At 44.5% G+C, this 16,655-nt stretch overlaps 1 protein-coding gene across 1 annotated transcript in view; it reads left to right on the plus strand.

Moving 5' to 3' along the window:
• SIM1 (single-minded family bHLH transcription factor 1) overlaps nt 1-16,655 on the plus strand; it is a 74,955-nt gene that overhangs the window by 9,390 nt on the left and 48,910 nt on the right. Inside the window, exons 3-9 of the mRNA XM_018053128.1 lie at nt 1,355-1,437; nt 4,738-4,827; nt 5,337-5,445; nt 5,581-5,666; nt 6,386-6,585; nt 6,783-6,889; nt 7,514-7,661. Coding sequence (XP_017908617.1) covers nt 1,355-1,437; nt 4,738-4,827; nt 5,337-5,445; nt 5,581-5,666; nt 6,386-6,585; nt 6,783-6,889; nt 7,514-7,661 — 823 coding nt within the window. The remainder of the gene's footprint in view (nt 1-1,354; nt 1,438-4,737; nt 4,828-5,336; nt 5,446-5,580; nt 5,667-6,385; nt 6,586-6,782; nt 6,890-7,513; nt 7,662-16,655) is intronic.

Raw genomic sequence — 16,655 nt, forward strand, 5'->3', positions numbered from 1 at the left:
CTCACGGTTACTCGTTACCAGAGTTTTGATCGCCTGCTTCGGAAGCCGCTTTGAGTCCCAACTCTTGTGTTTTATTCTGAAAGATCCGCCCCCACCCCCATCCCCATTTACAATGCGAGTGTTTGTTATTGGGTACTTCATAGTGATTTGTCCCATAAAAGCAGTAATTCTGTAAATTATTCCCTCCCCCCCCCATTTTTATCACGTTTAACCTTGTTCAGTGGTTGGAAGCATAAAAGAATTGGACTACCTAGTTATGTTAATTTCAGCAGCAACATTGTTAAAAGATATTACCCATAAGTAGTTTAACCTCTGCAAGTTTCTTCTGTCTTATTTTTCATTTTCTTCCTGAAAACAGGTACCATAGCAAACTCCATATTAAATTTTGAAAAATGAGCCACGGGCATACAGGGAAGTTTATTTTTCAGACATCACCAGAGAACTGATTTGTGGCAAAGCCTGGAGAGAGCTTAAGGTGATAGCATCAAGGACAGGAAGCGGCAGTCTTTGTTAGTAGTTGATGCCGGGGAATTAGAGAAGGGGAGTGATTCCCTATGTCCAAAATGGGACGTAAATATTGTAAGATGGTGTTAGCACCTGAAAATAAGTGGCTTTCAGAAAAGCTCCTGGGTTTTTCTTGGGGTGAGGGTGGGGACCTGAGGTTAGGACGAGTTAAGTGGGGGCTGCTAGGAGAGAGAGGAAAGGCAGAGGAAGGGTGCAGAGGGTAGCTGGTGCTGGAAGCCATCCCCAAGCAAACGAATTTTTCCGAAGCGTTTTAAAGTCAGAGGCCAAGGGGAGGAAAAGGGCTGGAGAGCCCCGCAGCCAATCAGAAAGCCCACCAGGAAGAGCTGGCCTTGGCCCGCAGTCTCAGGTCTTTCTGGGCAGGCCGCGGTATTCGCTGAATGTGTGGACACCCTCGGCCTCGTGATAAGGATGATGAAACTTGGGGTGAGTAGTGTCCCTCGCCCTTCTAAGCACACTAGTGAACCTGCACAAAAGTTACCGCTCTGCTGTTGTGTCGGGCCCCTCTGGGCACAGAGTGCCCTCAAAAGAGGCCACTTGGGGTGCTGCCGGGGTGGGTGAGTGGGGCGCTCAGCCAGGACCCTGTCCTTCCTGAGAAGCCAGACTGGTCATGCAGAGGGAGAGGGAGTCTGACGTCTGTTAAACTCCTTTGGAGTTGAGAGGGCGGAGCCTCAGTTGACTCAATGGGTTTCCGCGGTCCAGGTAGGCAGGGAGCCCGGACGGTGTCCGGTTGTGTGTGAAAGCTTGCCTGGGTGACAGACCCACTAAACTACTTCTCAAACCGCCAGCCGGGTCGGAGTGCATCTTTTAAGGGTGTCTCTGTGTTTCACAGGGCTTGGCGAGGCGTGGGGCCACTCGAGTAGGACCAGCCCCCTGGACAACGTCGGCCGCGAACTGGGCTCGCACCTGCTCCAGGTACTGACGCGGCACATGTGCGAGGGCCGGAGCCAGGCTTCCTGTTCCCCAGAAAATGGGAAACTGTCCGAAGATGGCCGTCTCACACGCGGTCCCTATGACTCCTTATAAAGTTAAAATGTTAGGCTCCTGACCTCGCTGGGTGTGGAAGTCTCCTGGCCAGGTGGAGAGGGAGGAGCAGGTGACGATAGGCGCGTTGGGTTTGGAGGGGAGCCCTTTAAGGCCACAGTCAGGACGGCTGAACAGAGGGAGGGCGCACCATCCGACACCACTCGGAAGAAGGAACAGCAGCCCTCGGGCCAAGCTGCCGAAGCCCGGCTGCACAATCGTCCGAAATGAAGAATTTATCCCAGAAATAGCCGGGATCTGGTAGAAATGCCCATCAGTGCTTTAAGCCCACACATTCCGGGTGCAGCTGCGACCACAACTCGTTTCATCTGCTTCCTGTAGCTCCCGGGGCTCCTTTCTCTCTCCAGGCGCCCTCATTCCAGCCCTGCCAGGCTGTGCAGGGACCCTCGCAGTAGCACACATACCTCCCCAGGTAATGAGTTTATCCATTGTGGAGGTGCCCATTACCACGCTGTTTGCAGTGTACACCGTTTGAAATTGTCCATTGCCAGGGTAAGTCGCCTAGCAAATATTTAAAATAGTAAAACTCCCCGTTGAATTTTTAGGCTTGACACTTGTACCCCACCCTGCACCCCTTTATTCTTGTTATTCAAGTCCACCAAAGCTCCTCACGTGGGAGCCTTAGCATCAGACTGGGGACTCTCAGATGGTCCTCCCTCCCTGGCCAGGCATGCTTAGCGTCTCATGGCAGGAGTGGCCTGGCCTTTCCAGTCTCATCACTATTCAGTTCCTCCTTCAATCCCAGAGGCCAAAGAGTTCATAGGGCAAAGAGAGGCCCTGTGTGAGCATTCCCTTCCAGGTGTGGCCTCCACAGCCCTGAGTTTAACTAAAAGGCACTATCTCTTCCCTTTCTCGGGGATACCTTTCATCGGTTGTCTCTCAGCAACTGACCCCCTCCGAAATCCCTCCATATTCCCAGCTAACTTTCCTCATCAATATAAACAAGACAGCACAACCCAAACAGTCACCCCTTCTAGTCCTTGCCCAATGTTTTCCCTCATCTTCATCCCAGACTCCTCACAGGACTTAGTGATCCTCTCAGTTTCCATGGCTTACCCAGCTCTCCTTACTCCGACACCACTGCAGTATGGCTTCTCTCCTAGAAGGTGTGCTCTGCACAGGCTGTATTTTGCTGTTCAGCATAAGATGCTCATCTCTTATTTTACCTGACCTCGTTCATTCCACAAACACAGGAGGGCCAGTTGCATGCCAGGCAGAAAGCTCTGGCCTCATGGAACTGACATTCTAAGGAGAGCAGCCTTGCAAATCCACTCAGGTGCACTGCATAGTAAGACAATGGTGTGGGTGCCATGGAGAAAAAGAAGGTGAAGAAGAAGAGGGCTGTTTTTAGTGGTAAGACAGTTGCAGAGGACCTCACTGGGAAGGTGACATTTGGGCAAAGACTGGATGGAGGTGACATGGCTTACTTGTCATTCTGCCTCTCCCTTAGTCTCTAAAGTAGCACATTTTCCTGGATTCTTCCCCTTCTCTGCTTGCTAGTCTAGGTTTTCTCACCACTGTTTGACTATAAATGCTGGCATTTCCCCAAGGCTCCAGCTTTGTTTCTCCTCTTACAGCTCCAAGGCTTCCTGGGTTATCTCAGCCAACACCACCATATCAACTCCTTTCCCCACATTTGCATGACTTCTTGTCTAGACATCCCTCTCCTGAGCAACAGACCTTTATTTCCTGCTGCCATCTGGACACATCCAAATGGAAATCTGCCTATACCTGAAATTTAGCATGCCCAAGACAAGAACTCACTATCTCCTTCTTCCAGACTTCCACTCATGCTAAAACTCACCATGCCTCTGTAAATTTCAGTGATCTTGAAGTCAGTCTCAGCTTCTCTTTCTGCCACCACAAATTCCACAACAGCCAGAATCTCTTAGACTCTTTCCCCACTCTGTCTTCCTTGAACCACCGAGTTGAGGCTTGACCATCCCTGATTTCCTCATCTCCCCTCTTTCCTCCTATAGGTCACTGTCCACATTCTGCCAGAAAAATGAAACAAAAAACACCACCAACACATCCACATTTAAGCCTGCTATTTATTTCCCTACTCTGTTGGACCTGATACCTGCAAAGCATCTCTGAATTCCTCAGAATGACATCCCAAACTCTCCAACAATCCAGCACCAGTGTATTTCCTCAGCCTCATCTCTGGTACACCAAACTTTTCATGCCTGAATACACCAGATGCATCCTCTCCTCTCCCCCAGTGCCTGCTTTCTATATGTTATTCTTCTGTCTAGGATGACCTTCTTCCCTTTTCATATTCAGGCTTCCTCTTCAAGGTTCTGCTCAGACAGCTCTTCTAAATTCTGCTTCTCTGACCACTCTGATTTTCCCCAGGTCTCAGGCTACTCAGCCTCTAGTCCTTCACAGTACTGTCCATTCAGCTGTATGGTCATTATATAGGCTTTAGGTCTGTTGTCCCTTATACATTTCCGGCTCCTTGAGAGCAGGATCTGACTCTTCCTGATGCTTCACCACCTGGACTGAAGCCTTATTCACAAAGATAAAGAAATGGTGAAAGTCTAAGATTTTTCTTCGTGGAGAGCCTGTCAGTTTGCTACATCAGTGTAAACATACACATATACTCTGTAGCACTGCTGTGTGGACTTGCTGCCCCGAAAGACTCTCATCTCCTAAATCCCCCTCTCCTGGACTCTTTCCAGAGCCAATGGCCAACTGCCTTCTGTCTACAAACTTTCCAGACTGCCAGCCCTTCCACATCTCCCAGTGCCTACTGTTCCCCAAACCCCACTAGCATGCTTTCCATTATAGAATGTCCCACCATGAAACTCTCCAAGACTGACACAGGAAAACTCTGGTTTTCTTAGTACCCATCCCACCTCTTATCACAGGCTATGGTTTTCCCCCAGAATGTTTGTGTATGTGTAGATATGTCTGCTTTGTTCATTTCTTGAATCCTCAGTCTTGGAGGACAGTAGCTTCACCCACCACTTCCTCCATGCTTACAAATTTGGAATGAACAAAAGAACTCTTGTGGCTAGGTTTTTGTTGTTGTTTTTTTTTTTTTTTTGCCCTCCTTCCTGCTAGCCTCTGTCTACTCCATCTCTCTGTACTTCTGTATCACTCCCCCCCACCCCCAATTTCTCCCAATGGCCCAGAGGGCTCTCCATTCAATGGTTTCTGTCTCTGCAGACTCTGGATGGTTTCATCTTTGTGGTGGCCCCAGATGGGAAGATCATGTACATCTCTGAGACAGCCTCAGTCCACCTGGGTCTTTCTCAGGTAGGTGAGTGGTCCACACCTCCAGCCTTCAATATTTACAGCCAGGGCTGGAGGCAGGGGGTGGGGCTTTCCCAGAGCATTTCTATGTGTTTCTAGGACTGAAAACATCTCAGTTGGCAGGAGGTCTGGATCTTCCCCTTCCTCTAACTGTCCTTTAGCATCCACCCCAAGCCCTTTTGGCTGCCTTTTCCAGCTGCTATAGCCTAAACCAAAGACCATGGGAGGTGGCTACATATTTATGTCATGATGTCTTTTTCAGATTGCCAGGAAGCTGTTACTATTACTACTGCTACTATTACTATAATTACTATTGTTATTCTTTCCTCTCACAGATAAGGAAACTGAGGCTTAGATAGGTTGCAATAGGTAGCAGGCAGAACTGGAATTAGAACTCAGGATCAGCTCTGGAGCTGAGGCTCCTGTCCCCTGCAGACCCCCTGGCTCAATCTTTCAGCCCCTCCGTGGGACGTCCCACCACCTCGGAGACGGTGATACCCACCTCTTTACAGGTAGAGCTGACCGGGAACAGCATTTACGAATACATCCACCCGGCGGACCACGACGAGATGACAGCGGTGCTCACGGCCCACCAACCCTACCACTCTCACTTCGTCCAGGGTAAGGCAGCCGCGTGCGAGCGACACCGGGGACCCATCGCAGTCAGCTGCTAGCTGTTTCTCCTTTAGCTATGGCAGGGACCGTGGCGCCGCCGCTTTTCTCACGTGCTCCCCACCACAACCCCACCCCCCGCAGAGTACGAAATCGAGCGCTCCTTCTTCCTGAGGATGAAGTGCGTCTTGGCCAAGAGGAACGCGGGCCTCACCTGCGGCGGCTACAAGGTGCGTGGCTGAGAAAGATCCACGCCTCCTGGCGGCTGCGCCCACCGAGCAGCGTGCGGGCGAAGGGGGCAGGACTGGAGGCTCGTGAGGGTGGGGAGAGGGGTTCCTGCAGCCAGGACTACCCTGGACGGCTCTCCCCCGCCCCAGCCCCAAACGTCACAGCGCTGCTGTGACGGGCGCGTGGCAAGGGCCATTAAACCTTGTGAACAGCTGGAGACTGTGTTTTAAGCTTGCTTACGTCTCAGTGGGTTCGAATACTGCCTTGAACGCTGGGGATCTTAACCTCGGGCTGGTAATGGGCCTTAGGGATGTGTAAAGCATCTGAAACAGTTCGGTAGATTCGAAGAGTTTACTCATAGCGTCAGATTCTGCCCCCTCCCCCGCCAGAGGTTAAGAACCAGAGCTTTAGCTGGAATGCAAGATTTTCTTGTTTAATGGCAGCGAACATGAAGAGCCCCACTTGGCGATCTGAATGTATTAGAGTTGGGCGGGCTCAGACCTCTGCATTTTCATCAGTTCTTAAATGAGTCCACTGGGGCAGGGCCGTCAGTCCCTTGAGACACGTGGGAGCCCCATAACTGTGGACACTTCAGTGCACCGGCTGTGGGGCACAGGCGTTTGTGGCCGAGAAAACTCTGCAAATGTTTCAGTCCCTTTTCCACCTTTTTGGGGTGTTTCCTGCCTGTGGCTGAGCCTCCGGCCTTCCCCGTCCGCCTCAGGTCATTCACTGCAGCGGCTACCTGAAGATCCGCCAGTACAGCCTGGACATGTCCCCTTTCGATGGCTGCTACCAGAACGTGGGCCTGGTGGCCGTGGGCCACTCGCTGCCTCCCAGCGCCGTCACGGAGATCAAACTGCACAGCAACATGTTCATGTTCCGCGCCAGCCTGGACATGAAGCTCATCTTCCTGGACTCCAGGTGGGTGGTCAGGGCCAGAGTCTCCCCTAGCGGGAGGGCGGCCCAGCTCAGTCGCCGAGAGCCCCTCGTCGACCCATTTTGTGGATGAGGTGACTGAGGGGGCCCTGAGAATTGAGGATGGGCACAGCTCTGAGGTGGCTGTTCGCGGTGGGGGCAGTCCCGCAACCCGCGCTCATCCCTGGGGTTACTCTCCGCAGAGTGGCGGAGCTGACAGGGTACGAACCTCAGGACCTGATTGAGAAGACTCTGTATCACCACGTTCACGGCTGCGACACCTTCCACCTGCGCTGCGCCCACCACCTGCGTAAGACGCCACCTTGCCGGGCGGGAGGTGGGGGCGGGACGGTGTTGGTAAGGGGAAGGGGCGGTGGTGTTGCTAGGAGAGGCCCAGCGCGCCTTGCCCCAGTACTGGCCCCAGCTCATCTCCCTAATCATGCCCGGGCCTCCTGCAGGCCGAGGGAGTTTCTGAGTTCCCGGGTGAAGTTCTCCCAGGAAGGTCTTGTTCCGCCTCCTCCCCTCCCCCAAGATGGAAATGGAATCTAAGGCTTCCCCACTGGGCTCAAGCTCGCACTGACTCACTTTAGCTTTGAAACAACTTTGCTTTGAGCTTAATCTCCTGGGACAGGGAATGTGAGCATCCGGGAGTTGATGCCCACACCTGACCTTCTATAGTTAGAATGTCGAGTCTCGAGAATCCCCCAACTTTTAAGTGTTCCCCTCTTTTTTAAATCTTGAGGGACCGGAGGACTCAATGCAGCTCAACAGGACGAATTGTTCGTTTGGGAATGTTCTGGATGTCTCTCTCTCCTGCCTGGGCGCAGCTCTTAGGGCTCCCTGGGGACCTGCACTCCCCACCGCCAGGGATAACGTTTGGGCTGATTCAGGAGTAAGTCTGTTCACCACGAGCCGTCTTCTGTCTCTCCATCAGTGCTGGTAAAGGGGCAGGTGACCACCAAATACTACCGGTTCCTGGCGAAGCACGGCGGCTGGGTGTGGGTGCAGAGCTATGCGACCATCGTGCACAACAGCCGCTCGTCCAGGCCGCACTGCATCGTCAGCGTCAACTACGTCCTCACGTGAGTGCACGTCTGGGACTCCGTGGCCCACTGCAAGCGACCCTGGTCTCCTCAGGCGAGGCTGGGGTCCACTGGGTAGGGTCGGTTTTGACCCCGAGCGCTGACTGCGCTGGGAGGTGACAGCTCTAGCACTTTCATCATCATGAAGAGCGGTCCTTATGTTCCAGAGAAAGGTTTAGGAGTTTTCCCCTTCACAGTCTATTTTTTGATTTCTACTCTCTCTTTTTTAACCTTTTAAGCGCACTCTTAAATAAAATTTAATATGGCAGGAAGAGAGAGGAAGGGAGGGAGGGAGTGAGAGAGAGAAGGGTCCTACTTACGGAGCCATTTATAGTGAACAAACAGGACATCTGTTTCACTTTTCAAAGCTGGGTTTGAAGTGCTTAATTTTAACCAGAGTCTCCAATCAAAGTTCAGAGTTCTGAGAGTGATTCGTCCCTGAACCACAAAGAGGGTTTAAGTGACCAGGAGGGTCTAACTTTAACCTCTAGGAAGTGAAGAGACCCCACGGGAGCTAGGGCTGCAAGTCGTGACGGGGCCTTTCTGTTGCCCTGTCCTCTCCAGGTGAGGAACGGGCCTGGAAGCCGCCTGTGGATGAGACTGGCTGGGCGGCCAGGTGACCACACTGGAGCCTTAGTCTTTCTAGAAACAATAATCGTTTCGGTTTGCCAATGTGGCCCTGTAGGCTGATCACATGTCCTGGTATGCCACTGGTGAAGAAAACAACTTCTGTATAATGTTTGTGAAAGTAGAATTGCTTAGCGTTGAAGCCTTTATGAAGAACCCTTTTGTGTGCAGTTACCTCTTGTTGTTGTTTTTCATTTTTTAGTGCAGGTTGAAATTCTTGTGATTTTAGAGAGCCTGAGCAGTTATTTACTTTGGAAGCATTGACATACTGAGCACTTAGTAGGAATGCTATTTTGACATTAGGATGTTGGTTAAAGGGTGCTATCTTGAATCAGCTATACTATTGGCCATGAGGAATAGATTAATTTCATGTTCTTTTAACTTAGCAAATTAAAAATGTAGTAGCTGGAAATATTATGCTTGGCAATAAGATTATTTACTCTGCCCTGTTTTACAATAAAATTTAATTCAGTAGACTTGGAAAATGAATTTGGCTTAAATGAGGATTCAGTATTCAAGAAAAATAGCTGGTGATTAAGAAACTTTTTCTTTCTTTCATTTTAGTAAATGGTATTGAAATGGATACTGTTAAGTTTTTGTAATAACAAGAAGGCTGTGGATTTTAATACAGAGCAGAAAACATACCAGTATTTGGGGTACAAAACCATCTATTTTAATAAATGCAGCTTTTCACATTATTAAGATAAACATAAGAGAAAACGGCAAAATATAATTCATAAAACAAGCCACTTTGTGAAGCAGAAGTATTAGAGTGAAAAATTATGTCTGCTTACCATGGAAAGGAAACGGACATTCTTTAAGAAGGTGCTTTGTATGTCTGAGACATCACGAGCATTATACATACACTCTGTTCTCTGGTGGGTGCCTGTGGTTAGTAATCATTTTTTATCAAACAGCAGGGTATATAGTCACACAGCCCCATATAAATGATCAGAATGCAAGTTGGACCTCCCAATGGGTAAACTTAATTTATGTTTAGAGTCATTTTGAAATATTCTGTTTTGTTTTCTGGTGGGCAAGTGTACTTTCTTTCTTTTGTTGACTCTGTCATTCTTCTCTTTACATACTTCTTCAGAGCTGCAGGATTAGGCTCCCAACTTTACATAAGATTAGAAAGATGTAATGAGGATAAATGATTTACAGAAGAAAAAATAGCATTGCACACGATTTTCTGAATGTTTTATACTGCTGAATGAAAAGAGAAGTAAACACACAGAAGCACACAAGATGAAAAGCTGAAATTGATTACCCTTTTATGAGTCTCAGCTCCAATTCTTTGTATAAAAATTCTGAGAACAATTTTTATAGCTGTAAATGTGGAAATTGCCTTAGATGGAATGTCATCAAGTGGCTCTGTGTGTGTTGACAGGATTTTCATAATGAACAGGTTGCAGTTTGTTTGATGTATATATCACACATCTGGCTGGAAGTTACTAATTTACATTGTCTTAGCAAATTAAATAGATGGCTATTGATTCTCTACGGTAGCAGTGAGCTACCACATACATTTGTTTTCAGGGCTAGTTCTCTGTGAAGCCTGAGAATGATAAGTGAATTCCTTCCAAACACACTATCTCAAACAATACACGGCAAACCACAAGCCCCTCCAAATAACTTGACAGGCCAGAGGTTTTCCAAATTTAGATATTTTAATAGCATATATTGTGAGGGGGTTTTCATGTCATGAAAGCAGAGAGAATTTTAGATAATCATTGGTCAAATGAAAGTGTGACATTTTGGTGGGAGCTACATTCCTGAGAAACTCATTTTTCTGATTTCCTGATGGTAAATTTATTGTTCAAGTTAAAATATGCCTAGAAAAATCAGTCATTATTATCTAACAAAAGTAATGATGAATAGAAATATTCAGTTACCTTGTTTTAATTAGTGACTGTGACAGTGAATGTAGGGATTTTAGAGGCAGGTGGTACTTATACTGGCTTTGTATGACCTCTGTACAAAATGTTGATATTCTGAAAATCTGGAGAAAAAAGGAGAAGACACTATGATTAAATTTTTAAAATTCTCTTAGTTTTTCTCTGAGTCTTTGAGGTTCCGTGAAGCTTGTGTAGCTCTTCATTAAGGGCTATCCCTCCCCCTAAAAAACCCAAAACAGGGGAAAAAAAAAAAAAAACTGACCAGCTCATGACTCTCTGTAAGGCACACATACCCTGTTAGCTTTTAAAAAAAAACCTTTCTATAAACTTTGAGTGCCCACAGGCTTTGAAGTAAGTGTTAAGTATGACAGGCTAACAAAGCCTTACTCCCTAATTATTTTCAAGAGGAGAGTTGAATGGAGCTAGTGTCTAGCTAGTAACAGTGACTGTGGACAAAGTCCAGAGAAACGTAGAGAGTGAAAAAGAGCATACTGTGTAAAGCCTAAGTAATTTTCTTGAATTTGTATTTCCTTGAGTTTGTTTAATTAGTAGTATTAATTATTCATAGGCAGTTCAGATGGAAAACATTAATACTCAATGTGAAGAAAATTGAAAATGTGGAACACCCAATAAACTATGAAAAGTAATTGCTAGAAAAATGAATGGTCTTGATTCTCTTTATGTTTTAAAAACAAAACTTTTATAATCTATTCTTAAGGATAAACCAATAAGATATAAAAATCTCACTTTAAAATCTTTTAAAACAGAATTTTCAAAAATACAAAAAGGTTAAAAGAATAGTACAATGAATAACCGTATGCACGTCATCTATAAGCCATATTTGCTTTATGTCTCTCTCTTCCTATGTGTATGTCTATTTGTGTATGCACTTTTTCCTCTGCTGAATCATTTTAAAATAAACTACAGACATCACGATACATCATCCTTAAATAATATTCCCTTACATAGACACTATACCATTTATGATGGCACATTTAAAGTGTTCAAATTACAGTGTGTAGAAGGTTGCAAAAATATACATGAGATCTAGTCTACTGATGCCATTAAAGACAGACTGCCACTGAAATTCATCAAGTACTCACTGATGTGTGATCTCATTTAAGCTGATTGATAGATTATATATTGTGAGGGGACATCAAAACCCCTTGTCCTTTTCTGTAGTATATAGTAGTAAAATGTTATTGTATTTTAAACTAGACTTCTAATGTGAATTGTAAGCAATAAAAGCTCATATTTCACTTGGAAAGTAAAAGAGAAGATTTTTGAGAGTGATTTGGTAATTTTGGAATCAGATACATTTAATATCTTCAACCATTTTCATTGTGGGTAAAGAAGACTTCTCTGTTTATTTCTAAGTTTAGGATGGAACAGTGTTTCAGTGGAAAATCTCACATCCTGTTTTAGAGTGATTCATTGAACATATAGAAGAAGGTAATTTTCTGTGCTGCAGTTTCTATCTTAGTGTTAGAGAAGGCAGAACAAATAGAGACAATTTACATTAGTGGTCCTTATAACTTGCTATCTACTGATAATCTTGTAAATTTGTGGAAAAGTTAGGGCAAATGGCGAAGGAGCCATACTTCCTTCATGGGGAAAGGGGGACAAAGAGGACATCTACATTGTAATTTTTGCAGATCCCATAATTTTTGTTCTTCTTTGCATAAAACCATTGTTCTCATAATTAAAAAGGGTTTTTAAGTGTTAACATATTCTGTGAATATAAACCTTATGTATCCTTACCATAAAGCAGTAAACATAACATGCTCATATTAGTTTGCTCTTTCAAGTGTATTGAGTGTTGAGTTAATTTGAGCACTTAAAATTTTTTAAAAATTTAATAAACATAAAGGCCCAGTGATATTATTGTTGTTACTACTAGGAAATTTTTAAAAATGTATTCTAAAAACTTGACCAATAATTTGAGTAGTTATAAAAAATGGACTTTATTTTTCTGGTTAGCAAAACCATCCTTTTATATTACAGATAATGTCAAATGAATCACCTTTTGACTTAGCAATCTACATCAAAATGTAAAGTAATTTACTCTTGTGCCTCAGATCAATGGAGCACTCGTTGAATAGATTTAATGTTTTTGATCATTAAAAATAATAATTGTATACCAATGTATACTCTCAAATCAGGATTGCCCCTTAATTGTGTTGAATTATTATTATGATAAAATTGAACATCAAAACCCCTTGTCCTTTTCAAAGGACTTGTTATGTAATTGAATTGTCATAGAAACAAACTGAAGTCACATTTGTGTGGCTGGTACTTTTTGACAATCAAAGCTGTTAGTAGTAATTAATAGTGATTTTATAACTACCAAAACAATTTGTTAAAGGAAAGAGCTGGGACACTTAGTCAGTTTTACAGTACATAATACCAGTACTCATTTAAATAATCTTACCTTCCGTACCTTTCATATACTTTTCACTAATTGTGATTCTTCTGTCAAAATGATAATAAGTAGTCTTGAATTCATCATTTATACTCAACATTTTTCCCCATGTTGAATTCACATTTCTTTAAAATGCTGTCGCATTCATTACTTCATTTGTTTTTCTGACAGCTCTGTGTGGTGGTTGGGGCCAGGATCACACTCCCCATTTCCTATGTGAGGAAGCTGAGGTCAGGTCCGTTGAGTAAGTGGTGAAGCCAGGGTTAAAGCCTGGAGTGTTGACTGTATCCCCTGGCTCTCTGTATGGGGTTGGGGGCTGGGAGAAAATGTCTGGGAGAGAGGAATGGGTTTAAATGAGTAAGGCCTACAGGTTTAGGCTACCCAAGTTCTGGATAGGCTTTCATCTGAACTCATGATGGAGCAAAACACTGCCTCTGTGTTGCTGCTTCACAAGTGTTGATAAGTATAGATATTGACAGTTTAGGGGGTTAAATAAGCAGTGCTACCTTCTCAATGACGTTAAGGATGTATCTTTTTTCCCCTTAAGGACATTTTTATTTTGTAAGAAAAAAATGTGGCCTGCAAACATTTTGCTTTATCGAATTGTTTGTTTTTCGATTACATAGATACAAAATTGATATTACTAATTATTTCATTTCTACAACCAGATTTAACATTTTATGTTCTTGACAAACAAAAGTCATTGAATTGGCAAACCAACTCATCCTTTAAAAAAAAAAAAAATCACATCAGGTACTAAATTACCTCCTGTGGCAGCAGGCTATTTCCGAGAGAGAGAAAGAGAAAGAGAGAGAGAGAGAGAGAGAGAGAGAGAGAGAGAGTAGGTGGGCACTGGGGCAGGGGCAGCACTGACTCTTTTCTGGTTTTGAAGGAGAATGGCAGAAAAGGTTGTCTCCTGGGGACGCTGTTCAGAGGCTGGGAATGGAGAACTTCCCAGCATGCTCTGGGCAGGTATGTCATCCTCTGGTCCTTTGGTGGTGCTGCTGCCTGGCTGCTTCCCCTTCCACAGGCCTCTCTGGCTTTCCCTCCTTCCTGTCTTGTTATCCTGACCTGGAGGGCACTGACTCACAGGACCTCCCCTTTACTTCCTAGATGGAAGCCACTTGGTGTTGACTAAATGATCAGCCTGACAACTCGTCTCTGGCTGTTCGGAGGGAAAAAGGTTCTGATCTTTGAGTCACATCATGGAAAAACATGTGAATGGATGGACAAATTCAAATAAGGCTTTACTGGAATTCCAGAGAAGCATGATTTGTCTTCTGACTTAGTGTAGTCATGAGGCAAACACTGTTATGTTTCATATAAGATATGTGTTGGGGGGTGGATTATGTGTATCTTTTTTAAAAAAATTGAAGTGTAGTTGATTTCCTTTTTTTTGGATTATGCATATCTTGATAATTTAGTAAAAGACTGCTACTTTCTTCCTCTTATCCAGGGCTTTCCTCTCTGTTTTCTGTTCTCATTGGCTTGTGACATCTTGCTGATGAGCAGGTGGTGATTGAAAGCTCGTTTGGGTTGAAGTGCCAGTGTCTGTGTTTAAGCTACCATGCAAAAAGGATTGGTTGGAGTTTGGATGGAACCTGGAAATATCTGAGAGCCTATGAATGGAGGAATTTAACATTCTGCTTTGTCTAAGGGAGTAACTTCCCACTTCCTTTTTCTCTGCCATAGGCATCCAAGGTCCAGGGAGCTGGAAGGGGTGAGAGATGATCCATGGTGAGGATAGAGCTAAGGGCCACGAGAGAGGAGCCTGCTTTTGTTGGGCATTGACAACTTTTGTGGCCTGAGTCTGAGCCATCTGTTTACCATCTGTGACCTTACTCTAGGAAGTTATATTGCGCTGGAATTGTGATTTTGCTTTTTTAAAAGTACAGTATAATTTGAAGCAACCTGCAAGGGAAAGGCACAGACTTTGGTGTCAGATGTATCTGGGTTCAAACATGCATGGCTGCACAACAGCTGTGAGACTATGAGTGCAGCTCTGCTCCTTTGATCCTCTGTTTTCCCATCTGTGAAATGGAGACATTTGCACACACTTTTTAAGGATGGCTTGCATGCTCAATCACTCAGTAGTGTCTGACTGTTTGCAACCCCATGGACTGTAGCCTACCATGCTCCTCTATCCATGGAATTTTCCAGGCAAGAATACTGGAGTGGGCTGACATTTCTTCCTCCAAGGGATGATCCTGACCCAGGGATTGAGCCTGAGTCTCCTGCATTGCAGGCAGAGTCTTTACCACTGTGCCACTTGGAAAGACATTTTTAAGAACTGAAAAGGATTAAAAGAGAAAATATATATAGCACAGTAGCTGGCAGAAAGCAGATGTTCACAATATCTTAATTCTTGTTATTAAGGGACTTCCTGGTCGCTCAGCTCTTGCCAGCTATGTGACATCAACTGATATACTTTGAAAGAAGATGAATAATTCCCTCTTTAATTTGGATTTCAAAATCCTTGAATCCACAAATTAAGTGCCTATTTTCTTTCTCTTCCTCAGTCCTTCCATTCATACCCCTCCAAGCATTGTGCTCTTTGTGTGTGGTAACTTCAATAGTGTGGTTAATTTCTAGATGAGGGGTCCCCACCTTTTGGGATCTAATGCCTGATAATCTGAGGTGGAGCTGATATAATAATAATAGAAATAAAGTACACAGTAAATATCATGTGCTTTAATCATCCTGAAACCATCCCACCCCAGGTCCATGAAAAAAAATTGTCTTCCATAAAAGTAATCCCTGGTACCAAAAAGATTGGGAACTGCTGTTCTAGAGGGAGCTGAGATTTCTGCTTGGACAGAGGTAAACCAGCATTTCCTAAGTGCCTTACATGGTGAAATGGTGCTTTACAGGGCAAAAGTGCATTCTAAGAAATTAAACTGTAATCAGATTTCTGAAGTTAGTTTAGTTGGAACCAGTGTTATGCCAATTTTACCAAATCAGTAATTATACTTTAAAGTGAATAAAACCTATGACGCTGGTACTGTTGATGATTAGTGGAGCCTTTTGTGTGTTCCCCATCTCTCTCCATGGACTGATATGGCTACCTCACCAGTGTTTTCCAGAGTATGGCAGATTGCAGTGATTTATTGGGTATATACATGAAGCAGAGGTCTTGGCTTCTCTTGGGTAGTTTACAATTTAGTTGACAAAATAAGAGTTTCATTTAAATATTTAAACACTCAGATTAGCCTGTTTGAAATGACGTGATCCACTTGCAGTATTTGCTAAGGGCACAGAATTTAAGGGTAGAGCTATCAGGAAAGGAGTAGAATTTTAAGGGCTGGAAGCAGAGGTGGGATCTTTTGAGATGAAACAGTGCCTTCTGCACATTTGTCCCATTGCTCTTTTTTCCATTAAGTATTCTTGGGACAGGCTTCCCACGTGGCGCTGGTGGTAAAGAACCAACCTGCCACTGCAGGAGACATAAGAGACCCGGGTTCAATCCCTGGGTTAGGAAGATCCCTTGAAGAAGGGCATGGCAATCCACTCCAGTATTTTTGCCTGGAAAATCCCGTGGACAGAGGAGCTTAGTGGGCTACAGTACATGGGGTCACAAAGAATCAGATACGACTGAAGCAACTTAGCAGCCACAGCATTCCTGTGATATTATCACTCTTCCAATTTGATCCACTCTGCTTGTCCACTGCTGTTGTCTAAACTGAATTTCTTTGTGTCTCTACCTTTTTACCTGAACTGTCTTGATGTAACTGAGTGCATTCCATCAGGATAGGAAACTGTTTTCCCCAAGGCTCTTACCTTCCCCAAATGAATGCTAGTATATCTTCAACATGTTCATCTGACTTTAGTAATAAAAATATATATATTTTTAGCATCCAGGTATAGAACACCATTTTAAAAATTTTAAGGGATATTAATATTCTGCATCAAACATAAATCTTATTGAAATGAATACACAATGGTGCCACAGTGGTGTAATGGTTCTATTTTAAAAATTATTTGTAGGGAGTAAATGTGAGATGTGCATTAGAATGACAAAAAGCAGCAGACTGGAGGAGAGAGAGGTGC

Source organism: Capra hircus, chromosome 9 (assembly GCF_001704415.2).
Source record: "Capra hircus breed San Clemente chromosome 9, ASM170441v1, whole genome shotgun sequence".
Taxonomy (NCBI): domain Eukaryota; kingdom Metazoa; phylum Chordata; class Mammalia; order Artiodactyla; family Bovidae; genus Capra; species Capra hircus.